General features: G+C 45.6%; 1 protein-coding gene across 1 annotated transcript; it reads right to left on the bottom strand.

The window, feature by feature from the left end:
* Positions 1-8,926: 8,926 nt before the first annotated feature.
* LOC136510673 (uncharacterized) lies at positions 8,927-9,478 on the bottom strand. The gene has a single exon (XM_066505047.1). The coding sequence runs from the start codon at positions 9,476-9,478 to the stop codon at positions 8,927-8,929; it is 552 nt and encodes a 183-aa protein (XP_066361144.1).
* Between the last annotated feature and the right edge of the window lie 14,934 nt (positions 9,479-24,412).

Below are 24,412 nucleotides of genomic sequence, written 5' to 3'. Positions count from 1 at the left end.
CCACGCTATTGTGGAGAATTCAGAGAGGCGCAAATCATAGAGCGGTTTCCCAAAAACCTTCAAATGCGATAGGTAGGGGGTGTGCTTTATAACTGCGCCATCGCACTCCATGCTCCCACCTTTGCCACTTTGCCCCTTTGCCTTCCTCCTCAGCCCTCGTGCTTCTAGATTCATATTCACACAAGCTTTCGCCACCAATCCCAAACCAGATCTGAGAGATGGCACCCAAGAGGGGAGCTAGAAACCCAAAGAAGGCAACCACTGGAGCTAGCCATGACAATGAGTGGGTGTCGCGAACATGGGGGAGGCAAAGATCAACAAGGTGGTGGAGGTGAGCATTCTTTCTGACCATGTCACCACCATATGGTAGCCAACCAACGGTGAGCCCTTCCAGATGCCGCATACTGATGAAGTAGTAGTTTTTGAAGATTATTTCTCGCGTGGGCTAGGATTTCCCATTCATCCTTTCTTGAGGGATCTACTGGAGTTCTAGAGAGTTAGTCTATGCAACCTCCACTCAAACACCATCTTGCACATCTCTATCTTTATTCATTTCTATGAGGCATATCTTGGAGTTCTTCCCCACTTCAACCTCTTCCGTCATCTGTTCTAGCTAAAGAAGAAGGGTGGCGGTGGTTCCAAGGTGGTCGGCGGCATTTATCTTCAACTCTGCGACAGAATGGTGGGCAAGTACATCACTATATGCTGAACACCTCGTTGAAGGGGTGGAGCGCCAGGTGGTTCTACATGAAGTAGAGCCATCCCGCCATCCGATGCGATGTCAACCACATTCTAGAGAACCAGAGGAGCTGGTCAGAGAGGCTGAGCAGTGCTGACATGGAGCAGGTGAGGGAGCTCCTCGCCCTAATAAAGGCCATGAAGATGAATGGTGGATTGGTGGTGGCAACCTTCATAGTGCGCCGCATCCAGCCCTATAAGGAGAGGGCCCATGCGGGCTTTGACTTCAAGGGGGACATCGACCACACTCGGGAGAGGTTAGAGAGGCTATCAAAGGATGATGTGCTAGAGTGGGCCACAGGGCTTTTCGCTCCAAATACCTCATTCAGTGTGTTAGGGCAGACGAGAGCTTTTAACTGCATGAACCCACCTCCTTAGGTAAAAGTCTCAATTGTTTGTTACTGATCCTTTTTATCCTATAGCGTTGCCGAGCAGTGAACTGATTCACTTGTGAAAAGATCCATTTGCAGGAACGAGCGGCGTACTTCTCGGGCATGTCGAGGAGTGATTAGCTGAAGACAGTGGACGCTCAACCAACAACTCAGCCTAAGGAAGGTGCTGTCAGCGCCTCATCGGAGTCTAGAGGCGCGAACACTGGTCAGACAGACAGTCCCATCGTGGTTTCAGAGAAAGTTTGGGGGAAGAGGGCAGCGGCGGATGAGTGTAACAGAACCGACCAATTATATGAGATTAAGTAAGAAAATCTTCTGCCGAAGTAGATAATTTAACGAACTTAAACCCATATAACCCGGTAGTCCATGAAACCAAGAAGGATTTCAAACTAATCGACATACAAACCCAGATCATACAAGTTTAGCAAGGACCGTCACACGTTACATAAAGTTCACAACGATAGTAGATACATCAGAGTGTAGAATATAAAGTTATTACAAACCAAGTTCAATAGAAATAGCGGAAGTAAATAGTTTTAAAGCCACACACACACTTTTAGTTCAGATACCGTGCTAGTAGGTCATCATCTCCAACAAAAGCATCAGGTGAGAGATACAGAGTGACCAATTGCCCTTGGTCCTAATTGTCACCCATCGCTGGGTACAGGCAGTAAATGCAATAGCCATAGTACATTTGACCATCTGCAACAATAATGGGAACAACGCCCTGAGTACGAGAAGGTACTCAGCTAGACTTACCCGTCTTAAACCAAAATAAAGCGACACCAAGGATTATGCAAGGCTTTCTTTAGGGGACTAGCTGACTTGTTTGCGAAAAGCATAAGCTATCCTGAAAACATTATTTTAAATACTTTGCATCCTCTTTTATTATAACCTATTCATCTAGGTAAGCACCTGTACTATAGCAATCCCATGATTAACCGTTAACATCCAGTTACCAATTTAGCTTTAGCATGTCCATACCATCCAGATAACCATCATTGTTACATAATAATTACTATGATGCCGTAGCTCGAGTCAAGTGCTCACTATCCAGGAGCAATGGTGATTCGAATCGATTCCTAACCAGCTGGTGATTTATTCCTCACACAAACCACACCACCGATCAAGTGAGCTACAGATCACCAATGACACTTTTTAGGTAGCTGTGGGACAATCTGGAGCCGTAGTACCTAGGGACCACCCGACTGCCAGGAATTAGGTCACACCTGCCCTTGGGCTCACTCTTCGCACCGCTGTCATACCCCCATCAGCACCAATACGCGCACCCGTGTAGATCCCGGCCCGAATAGTGCCACTAGCTTCATGGTCGAAAAGTACTTTATTCGGCCAGCTAAATGTGAGGCATGCGTTCAACATGACAAGAGGGACGAGCAATGATCGGTCCTTAATTGACATAGATGGAAACTAATAGCACCCCAGATCCCTGTCTGGTTGCCTCCAACTTTTTCCGTCCGGTCTCCAGTTTTCCATCCCATATGGTTAAATTCTAGGATATCATTCTTTCCATAGCCAATTTCTTCCAGTAACCACCTATAATGTAGCTCATATATATATAGAAAGAATTGCTTTAGTAAAGTAGGAGACTTAAAATGCTCCGGGGCTTGCCTCGTTCGAACGAACTAGGTTGGTGATCCACGCACTCCGGTAAGTCCTCTCCTTGCTCCTCTTCCTCGGGCACCTCCTGTTCTGGGACTTCTTGTGGATCGGTCCCGGTCTGCTCTTCCTGAACTGTTACTAGCAACTCCTCCTGCGATCCTGTATGATGCAGACGTATAAGTGCTAATGCATAGGTGCATCGAAGAGGTGACATGTAATGATCATGATGCATGAAATGTGGATGAACATGTTTAACTTCATTGGACATAGTCGTAGTGAAGTTCTTCTACAAGGTAGTCAACATCATCCAAGAACATGTACTACTATCTACTATGACAACCACTATACTAACAGGCCAAATCACTTCGGCAAATTAAGATGCTTCAAAGATACACCAAAGCGAACATTATTAGCTAAACTCGCATTAAGGATCATTTGACTTCATTTTAAACTAGGGCTACACAGCAACATGTATTTTTGGTGCTCCTAAAAATCTGAGAAAATTACAGTAGCATAGTACTACTCTAAGTAGACTGCCATAAAATTTTCATGGCATTTGGATAACTAAAATAGCCTACACAAAAATGACAAGGCATAAATGCTTAAAAGGCATAAATAGGAAACCTTAGTTAAAAGTGTCAAACAACAGATTTCATATTTTTCCTAGTATCATTCTAGCATAAGAATAGCACTCACCAAATTTTACCTTTACTGGATCTATAGAAAAATTATGAAAATTCACACAAGTATTAATCAATGATAAAAGGAAAATCTATAACTCAAAAACCACACATGCAATGACTCTCAAATTTTTACCAAAGCTTCTACTAAGCAAGACTAGCATACCCACAAAATTTCATAATTTTTGGACCACAGAAACTCAAGATAAAATTCAAACAAATTTGCATGCATCTAAAAATACATTTCAAGTTCCTATTTAATTCATCCAAAAATTATACTATAAGTGCTGATGTTATATTTTTCTTAAATACTAGACATTACCAGGAACTCAACAAAATTGGAACCATAACATTTGGATCTACCAAACTTGAGTTACACATTTTTGAATCATGCACACAAATCTGTGAAAAACAAAATAAACAAAACAAAAAGGAAAACCTAACCAGCTACTGGGCCAGCCCGAACAGATCCGGTGGCCCACGACTTGCGCGCGTACACAGCCTAGAAATGGCGCAGCCTAGGTCTGGTTCCCTCTCAGTAGCAGCGACTGACAATAGGGACCCGCGCGTCAGCGACCGTAAAGCAGAGCATGGTGAAGAGTGGCGCGGAAACGACGCCATCTCGCCGGCAGCGATATCTCCGGTGGAACCGAGGGCAATGGCATGTCCACCTCGACCTCCCGCATCCATAGAACTCCTAAAACTAGACTCTATCGGCCTCTAGGTGCGCTGGCCACGGTGAGGTCCGCTCCGGCGAGGTGCGGCCATGGAAACGATGGCGGAAAAACGGCCAAAGTGCCCTTACCGAGACCCAAACGGTGCAGCCTAGGGGTGGAGGAGGTAGAGGAGAACACGGCGGCACTATGATGAAGATGTAGTGAGCGATTTTGCAACGGCGAGCAAGAGCGAGCTCACTAGAGTTGCTGCGACTGCTGCTGCGAAGCTGCGAGCGAGCGGAGAAGGCGAATGAAAACAAAAAACGAGCGGGTAAACTGGTCGGGCAGGCGCACAGGGGATTAAGGCGAGGCCAACGGTGCCAGAACGACCGCGGCACGTGGCCTGCGCGAGCAGAAGACCAGCGACGTGCGGCATCCATGCGGCGGTGTTCTTCTGAACCGGTCAGGTACTGTAGCTGTGATTCAGTGATAAAGAGCTGACTGACAGCGCCAAATGGTGATGCTCTATCTCCTAATCTGTTGATCCTTAGCGAAAATAGTAAAAATGAAAGTTATAGCTCTAAGTACCAGCTACAAATCATGTTAAAGGACCAAGACCTAGATCTCACTGGATCACAAGTTATATCAAGCCAAAGTGGAGTACATGAAACTGGAATTTGATTTCTGACTTAGAAAATTCTAAGTGTTGAGTCAGCCCCACAAATCTGACTTGTGGGACCATTTAGAGCATGTTGTGCACATTTTCATGAGTTGGTCATAAAACAACTTTTGATCCTTATGAAATTTTCTACAACTTTGTTTTAGGTTGCTTAGACATGCAAGGACTCTAAGTTATACTTTTTAAACAGTCAAACTAAAGAGTTTAGGAGTCAAAACAAGTCAAACCACTATTTGAAAACTTAATTAGGCAAAATGGTCAACATGAATATTGTTCCTAATGACTTTATAAGACTAGCTAAGGTGTTTGAAAATATACTTAGCCATACCACACATTGGCCACACAAGAATCAAGCACTGAATGTACTAAAATGATGAAAAACAATTGAAATGATACTTTTGTTTCATAATCATATTTCACATGTTTCACGTGATATAAGCTCATGAATGGATGAATGATGCTCATGTTCATGGAATGCAAGTGCAATTATGCAAGCATAACACCAGGGGTGTTACAGCCCTCCCCCCTTATAAGAATCTCATCCCGAGATTTAGAGTTACAAACCATTTGTTATAAAAATCCTTATAAGCGTTTTGAAGATACTCTCCTATTTCCCACGTCGCATCACCATCGTCGTGATGACTCCACTGTATCTTAAATGTTCTTACCACTTTATTCTGAGTGACTCTGTCCTTGGTGTCCAAAACTCAAAACGGTTGCTCATGGTATTCCAAGTCTGATTTGAGCTGAATACTTTGAGGTTCTATTCTCTCTTCCGGAATACGCAAGCACTTCTTCAATTGTGATACATGGAAGACTGGGAAGATCGAACCCATTGCTTCTAGTAACTGTAACTTATAAGCCATGGGACCCATCTTTTCTACAATCTGGTACGGTCCTACAAACCTAGGAGCAAGTTTTCTCTTTACTCCAAACCTTTGCACTTTCTTCATTCGAGTGACCTTCAGATAAACGTAGTCACCAACTTGAAATTCTAGCGGTCTCCTCCTCCTATCGGCATAGCTCTTCTGGCGTGACTGTGCTGCCTTCATGTTTTGTTGGATAATATGGACCTTTTTCTCAGCATCGTCCACAAAATCGACTCCGTAAAACCTTCTTTCTCCCGGCTCTACCCAATTCAATGGTGTCCTATATTTCCTGCCATACAATGCTTCAAATGGAGCCATCTTTATACTCTCTTGGTAGCTATTGTTGTAAGTGAACTCTGCCAAAGGTAACCATGATTCCCATGAACCCTTAGACGACAACACACAAGCTCTAAGCATATCTTCAAGAACAGCATTAACTCGCTCTGTCTACCCATCTGTCTGTGGGTGGTAAGCTGTACTACAAATCAAGCTAGTACCCAAACCTTTATGAAGATGCTCCCAAAAATGAGCGGTAAATTGTGAACCATGGTCAGACACGATAGTCTTTGGTATACCATGTAATCGGACAATCTCTACAATATAATTCTCAACATACTGAGGTGGTCGAAATGTTGTTTTGACTGGTAAAAAGTGAGCTAATTTGGTAAGGCGATCTACAATTACCCAAATCGAATCATTTCCCTTTGGCGTGGTAGGGAATCCGGTGATAAAATCCATACTTATATCATCCCATTTCCAATCTGGTATTGACAAAGGTTGCAACATTCCTGCGGGTCTCATGTGAAGAGCTTTCACTCTACAACATGTGTCGCAACGAGCAACATATGCTGCAATCTCCTTCTTCATCTTCGTCCACCAATAACGAGGTCTCAATTCTTGGTACATCTTGTTACTTCCAGGATGGATAGATAACTTAGAGTGATGAGCTTCATCCATCAATTTGTTCTTGAGCTCTCGATCCTTTGGTACAACCAAACGGTCCTTAAACCATAACACTCCTTGTTCATCCACTCTAAAGTGCTTAGTTGGTTCTTTCTTTATTTTCTCCTTGATATAGAATATTCCCTTATCTATTTTCTGACCCTCAATGATCTTGCTCTCCAAGGTACAGCTAACCTAGATATTATGCAACACAGCAGGATGTAACAAATTGAACCCATCCTCAAACAATGGTTGCACAGCAAGAGAATGTGACTTCCTACTTAAGGCATCTGCTACTATATTTGCCTTTCCCAGATGATAGTGCACATTCAGATTATAATCATTTATCAACTCTAACCATCTTCTTTGTCGCATATTCAATTCAGACTGAGTAAATGTGTACTTGAGACTCTTATGATCTATGAAGATATTGCACACATTCCCAAGCAAGTAGTGTCTCCAAATCTTTAGAGCATGCACAACAGCTGCAAGCTCTAAATCGTGCGTAGGATAGTTAACCTCATGCTTCCACAACTAACATGAGGCATACACAATAACTCTTCCATCTTGCATCAGGACACATCCTAAACTATTCTTTGATGCATCGCAAAACACATCAAACGACTTCTCTATGTCTGGTTGCGCCAGAACAGGAGCAGTGGTTAGCAATTTCCGCAAGGTGCAGAAAGCTGCCTCACACTCCTCTGTCCAAGCGAACTTATGGTCCTTTTGTAGCAAACTTGTCATCGGCTTGGCAATCTTTGAGAAGTCTGGGATAAAACGGCGATAGTATCCAGCTAATCCGAGAAAACTTTGAACCTCATGAACTGTGCTTGGTGCCTTCCAGTCCATAACCTCTTGTACTTTGCTCGGATCTACTGAGATTCCATTCTCAGATAACACGTGACCGAGAAAAGGAACTGTCTTCAGCCAGAACTCACATTTACTAAACTTAGCAAACAACTGGTGATCTCTGAGTCTAGTCAAAACAATTCTTAGGTGCTTGGCATGATCTTGTTTGTTCGCAGAGTATATCAGAATGTCATCAATGAACACAATCACGAACTGATCCAACTCCGGCATAAAGACCGAATTCATCAGATACATAAAGTATGCAGGAGCATTTGTCAAACCAAAGGACATGACAAGATACTCGTACAAACTATATCTGGTGGAGAACGTAGTTTTGGGTATATCTTGTGGTCTAATCTTGATCTGATGTACCCTAATCTCAAATCTATCTTGGAGAACACTTTGGCTATTGAAAATTGATCAAATAAGATATCAATCCAAGATAAAGGATACTTGTTTTTAATTGTCACCGCATTCAGTGGCCGGTAGTCCATGCACATCCATAAGGAGTTATCCTTCTTCTTCATGAACAGTGTGGGACATCCCCATTCTGAGGAACTGGGACGAATCAAACCCTTAGCCAACAGATCATTGAGTTGCTTCTTCAACTCGGCTAATTCATTTGGAGGCATCCGATACGGCCTTCTAGAGATTGGTGGTGTTCCAGGGATTAACTCAATGGCGAACTCAACATCTCGGTCCGGTGGAAGACCAGGTAACTCATCTGGAAACACGTCTAGAAACTCGCACACTACTGGAATCTTAGCTATAAGTGTAGTTTGGACTACACAAGTTGTACTGGCCAGCTCTATTCTCCGAGGTAAAGTTACTTGAAATGTACCTTCTCCAACAAGTTCCTTGAGAGAAATGTTCCTTCCTCCAACATCAAACTACTCCCATCTTATTCATCTAGTTCATTCCTATAATCACATCCAGAACTAGCCCTGGCATAACTATCAAGTTAAGCTTATACTGCCTATTTGCTATGCACAGGGTTACTCCTTGGATTACCTGATTAGTTAACAGATCAGCCCCAGCTGAACTGATCCGATAAGCACATTCCAATTCAACTATCTTTTGCTCATACTTTCTTGCAAATGCTTGACTTATGAATGAATGAGATGATCCAGAATCAAACAAAACGACTACAGGATGATTGTTGATAGAAAACATACCGGCTATCATGGGTTCTCCTTCTGGGATGTCATCAATGGTGGTGTGTGCACACGAGCTTGGTACTGATTCTGCGGCTTCTTGGGATATGGGCAAAACTTCGCAAAGTGCCCAGATTGATTGCAGTTGAAACACGGGCCTCTTACTTGAGTAGCAGCTCCAGATGAACTGCCTTGTCCATTCTTGGCTTGTGGCACCACCATCTTGAATGGCTTCTGATTCCTCTGGGGTTGCTAGGCATTCTGATTCCTACGTTGGGTGGCCTGATCCTCGCACTAGGGGCAGGCGAACGATACGTAGAACGGTTTGCCATCGGGGCCCTTGGCTAGGACGGACCCGACTCAAAAGCCCTCTTGCGAGTCATGGAAGTAGCATACACATTGTTGTTCTTCTCTTGCTTTAAGCAGTCACTAACAAAGTCATTGAAACCCGTCCTTGTGTTAGTACCCACATGCTTCATCATCTTGGGATTCAGACCTCTCTTGAAACTAGCAATCTTTTTGGCATCGGTATTCACCATGTCAGAGGCATAGCGACTCAGATTGTTGAATGCATGTAGGTACTGGGTCACAGTCTTGGTACCTTGAGTCAGTGCGAGAAACTCTCCAAACTTTATTTCTGTCAACCTAGGGGGAATGTATGTTCCACGAAAAGCTTCAGTGAATTCCCTCCAAGTAATGTGGGCATTTGGGGGAAAAGTGGTGCGGTGGTGCTTCCACCACATTCCTGCAGGGCCTTGCAGCTGATGAGCTACATACTCAGTTTTCAATACTTCTATCATCCTCAGAACATGAAACTTATCTTCCACGGTGTTTATCCATTCTTCTGCATCCAATGGCTCTGTAGCTTCCTTGAAAATTGGTGGTCTAGTGTCCATAAAGTCCTTGAAACTGCTATGCTGATTTGCTTCATGTCCACCTGGGTTTAACCCACAGCGGGTGTTGTCAGCAATATGGCGCAATGCAGCTTCCATGTTCTGCTACATGCCCTCCATGTTGCGTTGACTTCCAAGGAACTATGCGAAGAACTGTTCCGCAGTGTATGGTGGAGGAGGAGGTGGTGGCGGTTCACGGTTCTCATTTCCAGCAACACTACCACCTGCCTCAGTAGCGTCATACATGGTGCGGCGAGTGTTCAGCATTTGCATATTTCAACAACAGTAATCATTAGGCGATGTTGTAGAAATTGTAGGTGAATGGAAAGAAATTATGCCGTACTGAATTCACTGGAGAGAAAAAATTCATACAATAAAACAAGGGCACAATAATTCATTCCAATTAACACAACATCACTAATTAGATTACTTAAGCACACACATCGCATCCATTACAACCGGGTTGCCAGCATACATACACTGGGCTTTTATGCGTTCAGATATCACATTACTAGCCAAGTTCCAACACATGCCAAGTCTCATAAGTTTGAAACAAGATACATTAGGTTACAAGCGACAAAAGTAAAGCCATCGTGACAGGACCTACACACTAGTGCAAGGCCACTAGACTACTCCTCGGGGCCGTCGTCGAGGTCGGAGACGTCACCATCGCCCCTAGGTGAAACTACAGGCTCGTCCTCGTCGTCGATGTCCATGCCAGCGGCATCGGGAGGAGCATATGGGCCAACCCCATTGTAGAGCACGTGAAACTCCTCATGCAGGTTGACGTTGTACTCCTCTAGCTCATCGACCCTCTATCACAGAAGGTTCCTTGCGTTCTAGGCTTCATTCCTTTCCTAAACCAGCTGTCCAATCATGCGGTCTGCATTGTTGTTGGCCTAAGTCAACGTATGCACCCGCTGCATAGCTCTATTACCTCTCTCTGCTGCCTGGTCCCATTGTAAGCTCATATTAGCCAACTACTCCTGCAAACTATCTATAGCACGTGCTTGCTGCTTCTTTTGCTTTCTTGCCTTGAGCTTATCATCACCACGCAAACCAGTCAAAGTCCAGTAGGTACACTCAAGACCCTGGTACGCTCTGATAGCGGCAAACATCGCACTCATAGCATGGTTGTCGCTAGCCTATCCCTCAGCTGGACCTCTGACCAAAGCACTTCCATGAGGCTGAACCCAAATAGCATTACGAGGATCATCCATAGGAAAAGTGTCAGCTAGAGCTGCTGCAAGCTCCCTAGGAAATCTACTCATGATGTCCCTGATGACGCGGAAACCTGCTCCCTCTGCACCCTTAATAGGAGTGCGACCCTCAAACTCCAAGTGCCAACCGTCCCACTCTAGAGCATCACCAAGAGCAGGAACGGTGATCTCTACCACTGCGAGTCCATCCTCTGCTAACTAGCTCTCATTCCAAGAGTACACCGGCTCTTGACCCTCTGGGTACCCCACATCATGGAGCACTCTCCAAAGCAAGGTCGGCATGCCAAACTCGCTCAAGAAGGTGTCTGTGGTGCGGTGCTCCCTCAGGGCCAACTGACGTCGAGGTGCTCTTCCTCTAGTGGACTTATGGGCAGTCTGCTTCGTGCAGGCCATCTATAACAAAATTTTGTTTTATCACACATGTGAGAACAAGGTTAAGTTGTCATTTTTATCCAAATTAGATAATTAACTTATAAGGGGAGGAACAATGCCATGAATGATATGTAACAACATGATGCATGCACGTTTCGTACGTTCTCACAAACTTAGGAAAATAAAAATGGCTAGTGGCATAGACGGTGGCATACAATGATCTCTCATAACGTAGCTAATACGTACTACATGATAGCGCTGTTATGTACCTGCAAAAGATCCACTTCAGCCCAACCCTGACATTATGAAAATTATGCACAAAAGCAGTAAAGTAATCTACTCATTCTACACGCATCCCCAGATACGCGTACAACGGTAGCAACTACCCGAACCATCGTCCTATCGATGGCATCGTCACCACAGGACGGAATTCCACACACATTGGATACCTTCATACAAACACGCATATGGCATGTAAATAATCCGGCATCATATAAGCACTTCCCTAGATCGGCAGTGTGTCCGACCATGCTCTCACAACTCTCACTTACCGAGGCGTAGAGGCAATGGATCCATGCATTACCATTCAAGTGAATGGCACTCATACAATAGCGCGCTGTATGAGCGACGAAAATAGAAATATGATGCAAAGACCCCCAAGTTAGTACTTAAATAAGCCACCTAAAGTCCTTAACTGGGCATACAGGATATGACCACTGGCACACTCTTAAGTTTTAAATTAAAGGTTGAGACACCTATATACTATAAGTTCATAATTAGTTTTGTAACACAAAACCCTTTTGTTTTAAATACACGCATGAACAGTAACCTGATAAACCTTGCTCTGATACCAGCTGTAACAGAACCGACCAATTATACGAGATTAAATAAGAAAATCTTCTGCCGAAGCAGATAATTTAGCGAACTTAAACCCGTATAACCCGGTAGTCCGTGAAACCAAGAAGGATTTCAAACCAATCGACATACCAACCCATATCGTACAAGTTTAGCAAGGACCGTCACACGTTACATAAAGTTCACAACGATAGTAGATACATCAGAGTGTAGAATATAAATTTATTACAAACCAAGTTCAACAGAAATAGCGGAAGTAAATAGTTTTAAAGCCACACACACACTTTTAGTTCAGATACCATGCCAGTAGGTCGTCATCTCCAACAAAAGCATCAGATGAGAGATTCAGAGTGACCAATTGCCCTTGGTCCTAGTTGTCACCCATCACCGGGTACAGGCAGTTAATGCAATAGCCGTAGTACATTTGACCATCTACAACAACAATGGGAACAACGCCCTGAGTATGAGAAGGTACTCAGCTAGACTTACCCATCTTAAACCAAAATAAAGCGACACCAAGGATTATGTAAGGCTTTCTTTAGGGGACTAGCTAACTTGTTTGCGAAAAGCATAAGCTATCCTGAAAACATTATTTTAAATACTTTGCATCCTCTTTTATTATAACCTATTCATCTAGGTAAGCACCTGTACTATAGCAATCCCATGATTAACCATTAACATCCAGTTACCAATTTAGCTTTAGCATGTCCATACCATCCAGATAACCATCATTGTTACGTAATAATTACTACGATGCCGTAGCTCAAGTCAAGTGCTCACTATCCAGGAGCGATGGCGATTCGAATCAATTCCTAACCAGCTGGTGATTTATTCCTCACATAAACCACACCCACCGATCAAGTGAGCTATAGATCACCAATGACACTTTTTAGGTAGTCGCGGGACAATCTGGAGCCGCAATACCCAGGGACCGCCCGACTGCCAGGAATCAGATCACACCTGCCCTTGGGCTCACTCTTCGTGCCCCTGTCATACCCCCATCAGCACCAATACGCGCACCCATGTAGATCCCGCCCTGAATAGTGCCACTAGCTTCACGGTCGAAAAGTACTTTATTCGGCCAGTTAAATGTGAGGCACGCGTTCAACATGACAAGAGGGACGAGCAACGATCGGTCCTTAATCGATACAGACAGAAACTAATAGCACCCCAGAACCCTGTCTGGTTGCCTCCAACTTTTTCCGTCCGGTCTCCAGTTTTCCATCCCATATGGTTAAATTCTAGGATATCATTCTTTCCATAGCCAATTTCTTCCAGTAACCACCTATAATGTAGGTGATCGTGTATCACCGATCGCTACCGGTCTAAGCAAGGCTAAGTAGTTAGTCGATCCTGACCTAACAGGGAAAAGGTAATAAGGTGGGCAAGGATAGTAAGGAATGCATCAACGGTTTCAATCAACTCCTACAACTTAATGCAACAATATATAAACTCATATATATATAGAAAGAATTGCTTTAGTAAAGTAGAAGACTTAAAATGCTCCGAGGCTTGCCTCGTTCGAACGAACTAGGTTGGTGATCCACGCACTCCGGCAAGTCCTCTCCTTGCTCCTCTTCCTCGGGCACCTCCTGTGCCTAGACTTCTTGTGGATCAGTCCCGGTCTGCTCTTCCTGAACTATTACTAGCAACTCCTCCTACGATCCTGTATGATGCAGACGTATAAGTGCTAATGCATAGGTGCATCGAAGAGGTGACATGTAATGATCATGATGCATGAAATGTGGATGAACATGTTTAACTTCATTGGACATAGTCGTAGCGAAGTTCTTCTACAAGGTAGTCAACATCATCCAAGAACATGTACTACTATCTACTACGACAACCATTGTACTAACAGGCCAAATCACTTCGGCAAATTAAGATGCTTCAAAGATACACCAAAGCGAACATTATTAGCTAAACTCACATTAAGGATCATTTGACTTCATTTTAAACTAGGGCTACACAGCAACATGTATTTCTGGTGCTCCTAAAAATCTGAGAAAATTACAGTAGCATAGTACTACTCTAAGTAGACTGCCATAAATTTTCATGGCATTTGGATAACTAAAATAGCCTACACAAAAATGACAAGGCATAAATGCTTAAAAAGGCATAAATAGGAAACCTTAGTTAAAAGTGTCAAACAATAAATTTTATATTTTTCCTAGTATCATTCTAGCATAAGAATAGCACTCACCAAATTTTACCTTTACTGGATCTATAGAAAAATTATGAAAATTCACACAAGTATTAATCAATGATAAAAGGAAAATCTATAACTCAAAAACCATACATGCAATGACTCTCAAATTTTTACCAGAGCTTCTACTAAGCAAGACTAGCATACCCACAAAATTTCATAATTTTTGGACCATAGAAACTCAAGATAAAATTCAAACAAGTTTGCATGCATCTAAAAATATATTTCAAGTTCCTATTTAATTCATCCAAAAATTATACTATAAGTGCTGACGTTATATTTTTCTTAAATACTAGACATTACCAGGAACTCAACAAAATTGGAACCATAACATTTGGATCTACCAAACTTGAGTTACACATTTTTGAATCATGCACACAAATCTGTGAAAAACAAAATAAACAAAACAAAAAGGAAAACCTAACCAGCTACTGGGCCAGCCCAAACAGATCCGGCGGCCCACGACTTGCGCACATACACAGCCTAGAAATAGCGTAGCCTAGGTATGGTTCCCTCTCAGTAGCGGCGACTAACAATAGGGACCTATGCGTCAGCGACCGTAAAGCAGAGCACGGTGAAGAGTGGCACGGAAACGATGCCATCTCACCGGCGGCGATCTCTCCGGTGGAACCGAGGGCAATGGCGTGCCCACCTTGACCTCCCACATCCATAGAACTCCTAAAACTAGACTCTATCGGCCTCTAGGTGCACTGGCCACGGTGAGGTTCGCTCCGGCGAGGTGCGGCCATGGAAACGATGGCGGAAAAACGGCCAAAGTGCCCTTACCGAGACCCAAACGGTGCAGCCTAGGGGTGGAGGAGGTAGAGGAGAACACGGCGGTACTGCGATGAAGATGTAGCGAGCGATTTTGCAACGGCGAGCAAGAGCGAGCTCACCGGAGTTGCTGCGGCTGCTGCTGTGGAGCTGCGAGCGAGCGGAGAAGGCGAATGAAAACGAAAAACGAGCGGGTGAACTGGTCGGGCAGGCGCTCGGGGGATTAAGGCGAGGCCAGCGGTGCCAGAACGGCCACGGTGCATGGCCTACACGAGCAAAAGACCAGCGACGCGTGGCATCCACGCGGCGGTGTTCTTCTGAACCAGTCGGGTACTGTAGCTGTGATTCAGTGATAAAGAGCTGACTGACAGCGCCAAATGGTGATGCTCTATCTCCTAATCCGTTGATCCTTAGCAAAAACAGTAAAAATGAAAGTTATAGCTCTAAGTACCAGCTACAAATCATGTTAAAGGACCAAGACCTAGATCTCACTGGATCACAAGTTATATCAAGCCAAAGTGGAGTACATTAAACTAGAATTTGATTTCTGACTTAGAAAATTCTAAGTGTTGAGTCAGCCCCACAAATCTGACTTGTGGGACCATTTAGAGCATGTTGTGCACATTTTCATGAGTTGGTCATAAAACAACTTTTGATCCTTATGAAATTTGCTACAACTTTGTTTTAGGTTGCTCAGACATGCATGGACTCTAAGTTATACTTTTAAACAGTCAAACTAAAGAGTTTAGGAGTCAAAACAAGTCAAACCACTATTTGAAAACTTAATTAGGCAAAATGGTCAACATGAACATTGTTCCTAATGACTTTATAAGACTAGCTAAGGTGTTTGAAAATATACTTAGCCATACCACACATTGGCCACACAAGAATCAAGCACTGAATGTACTGAAACGATGAAAAACAATTGAAATGATACTTTTGTTTCATAATCATGTTTCACATGTTTCACGTGATATAAGCTCATGAATGGATGAATGATGCTCATGTTCATGGAATGCAAGTGCAATTATGCAAGCATAACACCAGGGGTGTTACAATGAGCCAGCCTAGAAGAAGAGGAAGACAGCGGGTCTTGCTCCCCGCAAACCAGGAGGCATCTCGCTTGGCGATGACCAGACCACTCGGACATAGAGTGTGGCAATATCCGAGTGGTCAGATGATGACGGGGCTCCATTAGCTCCCCCTTAGAGCACTAAAGCACCTCCATGCAACACGCATGCGGAGGTACAATCGAAGAGAGGGGAGGAAGTCCCTGAGCAGCAGGCGAAGGGAGTCCCCGAGTAGCAGGCGAGGGGAGTCCCCAAGCAATAAGCAGAAGAGAGGCCGATGGTGGAGGCCATGAGACCACCACCCTAGGGCACACAAGTTGACCCCAAGGCCAAGCCTAGGGGCTCGGGTAGGTAGCACCGGTTTAGAAAAGTGTACCAAGAGGCCGACACTTAAGTATCCCTGCCTTGGACATATTTTGTTGTTGTATCTTTATCACTTTTGGTGATTGACGAGCTAATCTAATGTAGAGCAAGGCATACAGAGGATTTGAATCCATCCATCTAGACCAATGAGCAGCTAGGTACTGGTCTCGGCATGGAAGCAATGCTGGCAGACCCTATCCCTAAGTCCTCAGGTGCTCAGCGGCCTGTGGAGGAGTCAACCGCCACTGCTGATGAACTTGGTAGTGAACAATGGTTGGTGTCGATAGTAGATGAGCCAGTGGCAGTGCCTGGGGTAATGGCTGGAGCCGCCAGGTCTCTGGAGGTGGATGCTGGAGTTGCCGACATCGCACCAGAGTTGGGGGCGGAGGAACCGGTGGAACCAAAGGAGCAGGCAGCTCTCCCGGAGATGTTAGAGGGCATGGTCAACCATGCTCTATGGCCACCAAGCCCCCAGGTGGCACCACCACCTATGGAGGAGGACGATGAGGTGGAAGAGATCGAGCATGAGGAATCACGACCTCAAGCCATCTGAATCCTCCACAAGCGGGGCAATGAAGTGGTGGTTGTTGAGGAGGACACCACTAGGGAGCTTAGGAGGCTAGAGTCCACCCTTTTGATGGCGATGAAGCATATCAAGGTTAGCATTGTGTCATCAATGTTCATCTTTGATGTTGGAGATTGGAGTTCCTAGTAATACTGGTGCTTTTGTAGGGCATAGCTCGAACTGCCAAACAACAGCGACACCTGATTAAGAGGATGGAGCCTCTTACTAAGGAGAACGCAAAGCTGAAAGAGGTGATGAAGCTTATGGACAAAAACATCTAGAGGGCCCAGCATGAGCGGTATCTTGCCGAGTTCAACGCACGGGATCTAGAATACCAAAAGGGGGCACTATCCAAGCAGCTAGCGACCATGTCTGAGTAATTGCGGGTAGGTCCGAGCAGCTGGCCACCATCTCTAAGCAACTGACGAGTGTTTCTGAGTAGCTAGATCACAAATCTAAGTAGCTAAGAAACGTCTCCGAGCAGAGAAAAGGTATGGTGGATTGGCGAATTTGCTTTGCATTGCTCAAGTCTTGTTATTGCTGATGACCGTTATGCTTGTAGAGCAAGAAACGGAGCTCAGCTAGTTGCACCAAACCATCGAACAACTCCAAGAGGAGGAGAAGGCGTCAGGGCGAGCGGAGAAGCTGGCCAAGGAGATGAAAGGTGAGTAGTTCATGGTCGGAGTTGTGGCTGGAGTGATTTCTTTTGTCTAACGGATCCTGGTGATGCTTGTAGACTACCATTGAAGGACCAAGGCATAGTTTGATGTGCTAGAGCAGGAGGCTAGAACCCAGAGGAGCAAGCTCGACGCTGTAGTTGCCGAAGTCAAGCCGGTGCTTGACTGTGTCGACATGGAGATGGCTCCTCAGCCCGATGGTAGGCCACCACGCCCGGACACCATCATCGATAGGTCAAAGGTAGTGTGGGAGAACTTCAAAAGCTTCAACCATGATGCCACCATCACCGCCATTACACATGCCCTAGTGTTGGTTCGATTCCACTACCCTGTCATTGACCTTCAAGTAGCTAGAAGATGAGGTGGAGGACGTAGTGAAGAAACTAGCCGGCGATGTCGACCTATTCAATGAGATGGATGGTGATGGCCAAGCCCAATGACCTGCTCGGAGAATAATCTATAACAGCTGGAGAGGATAGTTAAAATGTGCAAGGGTGCAGACAATCATTTATGTATATGTATAAATGTTGTAAAGTGACATGTGCATGTTTATGCAGTTTGCCAGTATTTCATTGAAAAATCATTGTAGTGTTAACCCTAATGTGATTATATGTAGTATAAGTAGTGTCTGAGCAGTTAGTTCTTTACTGGGCTCATTGCCTTGGCTAGCCCATATTCCATAACATTGAGCACGGAGCCCGTGCACGTGGAGGAGGAACAGGCATGACCAAGGAACCATAGCTGACCACCCATAACATAGAGGGCGGAGCCCATAGCACATATAGGGAGAGATTAGAGACTTGGTCTTCTCCATAGAGCGTAGAGCGGAACATGTGCTACTCGGCGGTTGGCGAAATATCTTGGAGATATGGAGAAATGTGGTGAAGCATTTATGGAGATCATGTATTGGAGTTTTTTAAGTAGTAGCATAGAGCTGGCGACCACAAATGGAGATTAAACCGTAATGGAGATATAATGGAGACAAATTAAGGTGACAAAAACTTCATTCAATATGGAGTGGAGAGTACATATCTAGAGCGTTTCAAGGATAGAAACGTATAAGGTGTTTGACCTGCCATGAATTGGGAATATCGATTTTGTCCAAGTCACATAGCTGGTAAGACCCCGGTCGGGTAACCTCTTTGACCATGTAGGGGCCTTCCTAGGGGGAGGAGAGCTTGTGCATCCCTTTGGTTTTCTATTTTCCGCAGAGAATGAGGTCGCCGATAGCAAATGAATGACCTTTGATGTTGCGGTTGTAATATCTTCGCAAGCCTTCTAGGTATTTGGCTATGCGGATGCAGGTGATTAGGCATTCTTCTTTGGCCCTGTCGACATCCTCTGTCTAAACAGCTGTGGCTTGCTCTTCATTATAATGTTCCAGCCTAGGTGCTTGAAAGGCAATGTCCGCTGGTAGTATGGCTTCTGAGCCGTAGACCAAGAAATATGGACACACACCGATGTTGCGACTAGCTTGAGTCTGCAGACCCCAGACCACAATTGGGAGCTCTTTGAGCCATCTGCCTAGATGCTTTTCCTCTTTTTGATATAGCCTCTTTTTGAGGGCATCAAGGATCATGTCGTTCGCCCGTTCGACCTGGCCATTGGCTCTAGGATCGGCAATGGAGACGTATTTGATGGAGATGCATCGGTCTTCGTAGAAGTCCCAAAAATGATGACTAGTGAATGTAGTTCCGAGGTTGGTGATAATGCTATTTGGGAGACCGAATTTGTGGATGATATCTTCAAAGAGCTCGACTGCCTTCTTTGTAGTAGCCGAAATAAGCGGTTTGTATTCAATCCACTTGGAGAACTTGTCGATGGTGACATACACGTATCGGAAACCACCTGGCACTGGCTTGAAAGGCCCGATCATGTTCGGTCCCCAGCATGCAAAAGGCTAGGAAGCTAGGATGGTCTGTAGTTCTTATGTCGGCATGTGTATTTGCTTGGCGAAAAAATGGCATCCTTCACAACGTCGAACGAGGTCTTCTACATCGGTGATGGCCGTGGGCCAGTAAAAACTAGCTCAAAAAGTTTTGCCGACCAAGTTTCTCATGGCCGTGTGGTTGTCACAGGAACCAGAGTGAATTTTGAAAAGTAGTTTCACTCCCTCTTCTTGGGTGATGCATTTCTATAGTATCCCTTCCTTAGCACTTTTCCTCATCAAGTTCTAGTCCACCAGCACGTAATGCTTGCTTCAACGGATTAGATGTTCAGTTTTAGTCTTGTTGATGGGTACGTCGGTGTTGGTCAGGTTCTTGATGAACTGTTCCCTCTAATCAGCGATCGATGAAGGTACTGTAAGTACCAGCTGCTTGGCGGGGAGAATTTCTTGAACTTCCTTCTCCTCCTTAATAGATGGCGTAAAGACGTCTTGAACGAAAACCCAGGCGGAATCATGGCATGAGAAGAGCCTATCTTTGATAGGTGGTTGGCGAGCTAATTTTGATCTCATACCACGTGGTGGTACTCGATACCGTAGAACTTCCCTTCGAGTTTCCTAATTTCGATGCAATATGCATCCATCTTCTCACTAGAACAAGACCAGTCTTTGTTGAGCTAGTTGATGACTAGCGTGGAGTCTCCGTATACCATGAGGCATTTGATGCCGACCTCAATGGCTATACGGGGACCGTGGAGACATGATTCATATTCAGAGGTGTTGTTGGAGGCTACAAAATGTATTCAGAGAACGTATCTGAGCTTGTCTTTGGTCAGAGTAATGAATAAGATGCCAGCACTGGCACCGTTGATGTTGAGAGCACTGTCGAAGTACATCACCCATTGCTCGGGGCAAGTAGCAGGGATGGGCTCTTGAATCTTGGTCCACACAGCGATGAAATCAGCGAGCACCTATGACTTAATGGTAGGCCTACTTCTAAATTCGATAGAGTAAGTGTCGAGCTCGACAACCCACTTGATGATGTGGCCATTGGCCTCTTTGTTGTGGAGAATGTCCCCCAGAGGGAACTCGGTGACCACGGCAATATTGTGATATCGAAGTAATGGCAGAGCTTGCGCGACGTGACCAAAATTGCGTATAGCAGTTTCTAAACTTGAGGATAACGAGTTTTGGGCTCATTAAGGACCTCGCTGATGAAGTAGATCGCACGTTGCACCTTATAGGTGTGCTCGACCTCCTCATGTTCGACGACTAGAGCTATGCTAATGATGTGAGAAGTGGCGACGATATAGATCAGTAGAGTTTCATCTAGTCGAGGCACCATCATGATTAGAGGCTTTCTTAGAAACAATTTGAGCTGCTTGAAATTTGTACCAGCCTCATCCAACCAGGAGAAGCGCTCGGAGGCCTTGAGGAGTTTGAAGAATGGTAGTCCCATTTCGCTAAGGCGTGATATAAAGCGGCTGAGAGCAGCCATGCAGCCTATAAGCTTCTGTATATCTTTTACGCACATTGGTTGTTTCATGTTGGTGATGGTGGAGACCTTGTTGGGGTTGGGCTTGAGGCCATGGGCGTGGATGATGTAGCCTAGGAGTACGCCGGATGGAACTCCAAAGATGCTCTTTGAAGGGTTCAACTTCCATCTGTACCTTTTCAGGTTGGCGAACATTTCTTCGAGGTTGGAGATGAGATTATCGGCGGTCTTGGACTTGACGACCACATCATCGATGTAAGCTTCGATGTTGTGGCCAATATGTTGATTGAGGCACATCTGGATGGCCCTTTGGTAGGTTGCCCCAGTGTTCTTGAGTCCAAAGGACATGGTGGTACAGCAATATGCACCGAAAGGCATGATGAACGATGTCTTGATCTAGTCGTCTTCCTTGAGGGATATCTAGTGATAGCCGAAGTAACAATCAAGGAAGGATAGCAGTTTGTAGCCAGCGGTGGAGTCTACAACCTCATCTATCCAAGGTAGACCGATGGGATCTTTAGGGCAGTGTTTATTGATATTAGTGTAATCAACGCATAATCTCCATTCTTTATTCTTTTTTGAATAAGAATAGGGTTTGCTAACCACTCAGGATGATACACTTCTTTTATAAATCTGAGAGCTAGGAGCCATTTTATTTCTACCCTAATAGCCTCCTTCTTGTCTAGCGTGAATCGTCAGAGTTTCTGCTTGATCGGTTTGGCAGTTAGCGAGACATTCAAGGAGTGCTCGATCTTCTCCCATGGTACCCCCGGCATGTCTGTAGGTTTCCAAGCAAACACGTTAGCATTGGCCCATAGGAAGGAGATGAGCACGCTTTCCTTTTTGGGGTTGAGGTGAGCCCCAATCTTCACGATCTTGGAGGGGTCGTCGAGGCTGAGGGTGACCTCCTTTGTTTCCTTAGACTTGGCAGAGGCACATGGAGGCTCCAGCACTGGGATCTCTAGGTCATCGGCGGGGGCTGTCTTGGCATTGGTGACCACGCTAGCCATCTATATGGAGAGGTCGGTGGCTTCGGCAAGGGTGAGACTTTCTATCTCGCAGGCATAGGCGATGGAGAGGTTGGCCCGCAAGGCTAGGACTCCTACAGGTGAAGGCATCTTTTGCACTAGATAGGCATAGTGTGGTACGACCATGAACTTGGTCAGAGCTGGCCGACCAAGTATGGCATGGTAGGCAGTGTTGAAGTCGGTGACGTAGAAGTTGATGTGCTCGATGTGGTAGTTGCTAGCCATGTCAAACTATACTGGTAGGGTGATCTCTCTAAGCGTCTTGGATTCCCTACCAGGTACCACACCCTAGAAGGAGGAGTCGGAAGGTCTGAGATCTCCTACCCTAAGCCCTAGCTCCTTTAGGGCTCTGGCAAAGAGGAGGTTTAGAGCACTCCTACCGTCGACGAGCACTTTTCTAAAAAGCACTTTCTAGACGGTTGCGTCAAGGAGGGGGAAATGCCCTATGTAAGGGATGTCCACCCACTGGTCAGCCCTACTGAAGGTGATGGGGACCTCAGACCAAGGGCGATAGCTAGGGTTGGCAACTGCATCTTCCGCTTTGATGGCGAGCACTAGGCGGGCGGCGAGCTTTCGATCTCTTCTGCTCATGGCGGCGAGGCCCCCGAAGATGGTGGCTACCACTTTGTCGTGATCTTGGAAGGCATTGTTGTTGCCCCCAGGTGGTCGGTGGCCTCTGGCTCTGTCGTTGTTGTCGTTGTTCGGCTTTTTAGCCTAGAACTCCTTAGCCAAGCCGAGGTAGTCCTTCACCTTATGCTTGTTGTTTTTGTGGAGAGGGCATGGGCCTTTGAGGATCTTCTTGTACTGCTTGTCATAGTTGCGCTTGGTGCAAGGTTCGTCAACAGTGGCGATAATGTGGTTTGGTCGGTAGCGGTGATATTGACTAGATTTGGATCCTTCTAGCCGATCACAGCCACTGTCTCAATGGTAACTACGATCATCGTAGCGACGGTCACTGTGGTGCTAGTCGTCAGGTCGCTTGTTGCTGTGGTGAGTTGGGCAATGAGTGCCCGCATCCTTGTTGAAGCGCACTTTGGCCTCTTTAGTGTCGACATACTGATTGATGGTTGATATCATCTCGCTGATCCCCTTAGGTGGCTTGCGATTGAACTTGGAGCGGAGGTCGCGATGATGGAGTCCTCGAACGAAGGCAGTGATGACCTCTGCTTCCGTGATGTTGGGAATAGAATTCCTCATCTCAGAAAAGCATACAGAGGAGCTCGGACGGCTTCTGGTAAATGCGGTTCAGATCGTGCTTGGTGCCTGGCCGAGTAGACGTGGCCATGTAGTTGTCGGTGAAGACCTTCTTCAGCTCTTCCCTGAATTCGATGGAGTCTAGGGCAAGGCTTGTGAACCAGTTCATCATAGTTGGCGTGAGCATGATGGGAAGATAGTTTGCCATGACACTGGTATCTCCCCTGGCAGCATGCACAACATTGGCATAAGCTTGTAGCCACTGTGTGGGGTTCATCCATCCTTTGTAGGGCTCGACCCCAGTGATTTTGAAACCACAAGGCCACTTGAGGGTCTGGAGTGCCCTTGTGAATGCTCAGGGCCCTTCGGGATCATCGCTGTCATGATCTACGGTGTTGTCGGTGTTGAGTGGTTGGAGGGATGAGTCTGGATTACCAAACTCTTGCTCATACTCTTGATGGTGGCGTACTTCTTCTTCATGGTGAGAAAAACAGCACTTGTCAATACATCATCGTGCATCTCAAAGATTGTTGAGGTGTGCTCGGACATCCTGGTCATGTTGGTGAGGATGGTTGACGCGGTTGCCCCTGGCTCCCCCCTAGAGAAGTTGTCCATCATCGTGGTGTTGGTCGACGAAATGACTTTGGCTGGGGTGGCGATTAGATCTTGGTGTGGATAATCAGTGAATCGAGCTCGTCGAGTAGGAAGGTCTCTGATCATGGTGGATCTCGTTGACATAGCAGTACGCCACTTTAAGCATGGTGGCGACCTTAGCGACCTCTAGTGTCTATGGGAGCTAGGCGAGCTCGTTGGCAGCCACGGCCAAGTTGGCGCTTGGGGTCTTATAGACGACGTGGCCATCAACATGGACAAATTTGTCGTCGAGGTTGCATTGGAGATGGCATGGCCTTCCTTGTGAGTCGAGCTAATCGTTGTGAGCAGCCTCGGCTAGCATAAGGGCAGCTTCATTTGCTTAGTGCTATGCACGGTTGACATCCCTATTGATGTGAGCGGTGCGATCCTCCTCGGTTTCCCCTTCCCACGTGGGGGGCTATCGATGCTGAAGTTGAAGATTGTGCCTCCACAGAAGTTAGGGAAAGGAGGTTGTTTGGCGGTGGTTTCGGCGATAGTCTCTGTAGAGCCCTAGGACTTGGAGTCTAGATTCAACTCTAGGACAGTTTGGAGGGATGCTCTGGGGTGTTAGCCGATGCGTAGCATGTTGATAGCCACGCG

The sequence above is a fragment of the Miscanthus floridulus genome, chromosome 16, assembly GCF_019320115.1.
Source record: "Miscanthus floridulus cultivar M001 chromosome 16, ASM1932011v1, whole genome shotgun sequence".
Taxonomy (NCBI): Eukaryota; Viridiplantae; Streptophyta; class Magnoliopsida; order Poales; family Poaceae; genus Miscanthus; species Miscanthus floridulus.
Note: the sequence above shows the minus strand (reverse complement) of the source record. Positions and strands in the feature narration are given on the sequence as shown.